Source organism: Lupinus angustifolius, chromosome LG01 (genome assembly GCF_001865875.1).
Source record: "Lupinus angustifolius cultivar Tanjil chromosome LG01, LupAngTanjil_v1.0, whole genome shotgun sequence".
Classification (NCBI taxonomy): Eukaryota; Viridiplantae; Streptophyta; class Magnoliopsida; order Fabales; family Fabaceae; genus Lupinus; species Lupinus angustifolius.
This window is the reverse complement of record NC_032009.1, coordinates 9,731,565-9,733,507: the sequence shown is the minus strand read 5'-3', so window position 1 is coordinate 9,733,507 and position 1,943 is coordinate 9,731,565. Positions and strand designations below refer to the sequence as shown.

General features: G+C 27.8%; 1 protein-coding gene across 1 annotated transcript; it reads left to right on the top strand.

Moving 5' to 3' along the window:
* Positions 1,027-1,395, top strand: LOC109342307 (arabinogalactan peptide 23-like). The gene has a single exon (XM_019580319.1). The coding sequence runs from the start codon at positions 1,109-1,111 to the stop codon at positions 1,292-1,294; it is 186 nt and encodes a 61-aa protein (XP_019435864.1). The 5' UTR covers positions 1,027-1,108; the 3' UTR covers positions 1,295-1,395.

The window sequence follows — 1,943 nt, the reverse complement described above, 5'->3', positions numbered from 1 at the left end:
TGTTAAAAATTATTAATAATTCACAGTTCATCTAAATTTAAGATAAATTAAATTCATCCAATTGTTCCATTTCCACTAATACATTTAAATGGAGACAATCGATTGAATAATTATAATAATAAATAAATTCATATCTATCAATTATATTCAATGGTATTCATATCGGTCAATATAATATCCAATTATCTAAATATATAATTCCACTGTAAACAATTGAGAAAGACAATTGACACCAATAAAAAAGTGAGAAACTAAAAAAATTGTTATTAAAAAGTTGATTTTGAGAAAGTAATTCTTGAAAAATATTGTTTAATAAACACTTTCTTAAAGAAATGTTTTTTAATATGTAATTTTTTTAAGTTATTTTATTTCCAATTGGAAAAAAATAATAAATAGATTGAATATTTATATAATAGATCAATTGAAATTCATTGTTCAAATTTGAATAGGAAAAATTTAATAGTTTTAAATATAATTTATTATATTTTATATAGATTAATAATAACTTCAGAATAAAGTATCTCCTCATATCAAGAGATAATTTATCTCCCTCAGTCAGTAAAAATATGACATGTGTGCTATTTTGTTTATTTTTAAAAATAATTTTATAGAAAATGATGAAAATATTTTTTTAAATGTGACACATGTCATGATTTCACTAGCAGAAAGAGATAACTTATCTCCTTATACTGGAGATACTCAATTCCCTAATAACTTTCCATTAATTAAAATCCTAATACAAAATTCATCCATTGACCAACCCACTCCTAATACAAAATTCATCCATTGACGAACCCACACCCACTACTCTCAGTCTATTGACAAGAATCACATGTCCCACAACTTTTCTGTTTTTTTGTCCCAGATCAATCAAACATTACAAAATAATATTAAAATATTAATTTCTGTTTTTATAATTTTTCTTTTTAAATGAATGAAGCTCTATGATTGATTTGATACACCAAATGGACATAAATGGAGACATATTATCCCCATACCTCTATAAAACCTCATTCTCAACCTATTTTCTCTCATTCAGAACAATCTCACACAAGGCAAATCCACATATAATTTCAGTAAAACTTCTTTCAACAAGTCCAATTTAGCCATGGAGATGAAAAAGGTTGTTTGTGCCGTCCTCTTTGCCGCTGCTTCGGTCAGCGCCGTCGTTGCCCATGAGGGCCACCACGACAAACACTCCCCAGCACCGGCACCAGCCAGTGATGCTTCCGCTCTTGGTTCCTTCATTGGTGCCTCCCTCCTCTCCTTCGTCGCATACTACATGCAGTTCTAAACAATAATAAATATGTATGTGATTTGTAAAGGGGTGATCATATGTGGAAGCAGTTGTTAAATGATAGTTCCTCCAAAAATAAAATGGACAAGGAATGGATGTTTCTATAGTCCTCCTTTATTTTCTTTTTACTTTTTTTTCGTCTATTTTGCTAGAAATTTTATCATGTTATTTTCTGTCCAAAATTAAATGTACTCAAGGAATGATTACATATTTGTGCTTTTCTTGTTCGGTTTATTTTGTTCTCTATTTGTCGTGTTTCATTGAATTACATAGACCTTTAATTTGTTGAATCTTGCGAATGGATAATCTAATCTGAAGCTTTGTCGGCTTATAATTATATATAAAAAATCATCCTGAACAAAAATCATTCACATTAGAATCTCGGCAATTCAAATTATTTCGAAATTTATCCTAAAGAAAATTATGATCAAATTATAGTACTGTTTAGTTTTAAAAATATTTTTATAAAAAATAATTAAAAATAACGTACTTCATATTTTTATTAGTGAAAGAAGACAAATTGTTTCCTAGTACTAAGTTTGACTTATATAAGTCCGTACATGTCTGTAGAAAGAGAAAAAAAAAAAAAGCATATCTTAGTAAATGAAGTTCCGGTACAAGTTTAAGTAAATGGTTTTATACTTGT

Excerpts from the sequence above, each read along its gene's own strand:
- LOC109342307 (XM_019580319.1), top strand. The coding sequence starts at position 1,109 with ATGGAGATGAAAAAGGTTGTTTGTGCCGTCCTCTTTGCCGCTGCTTCG.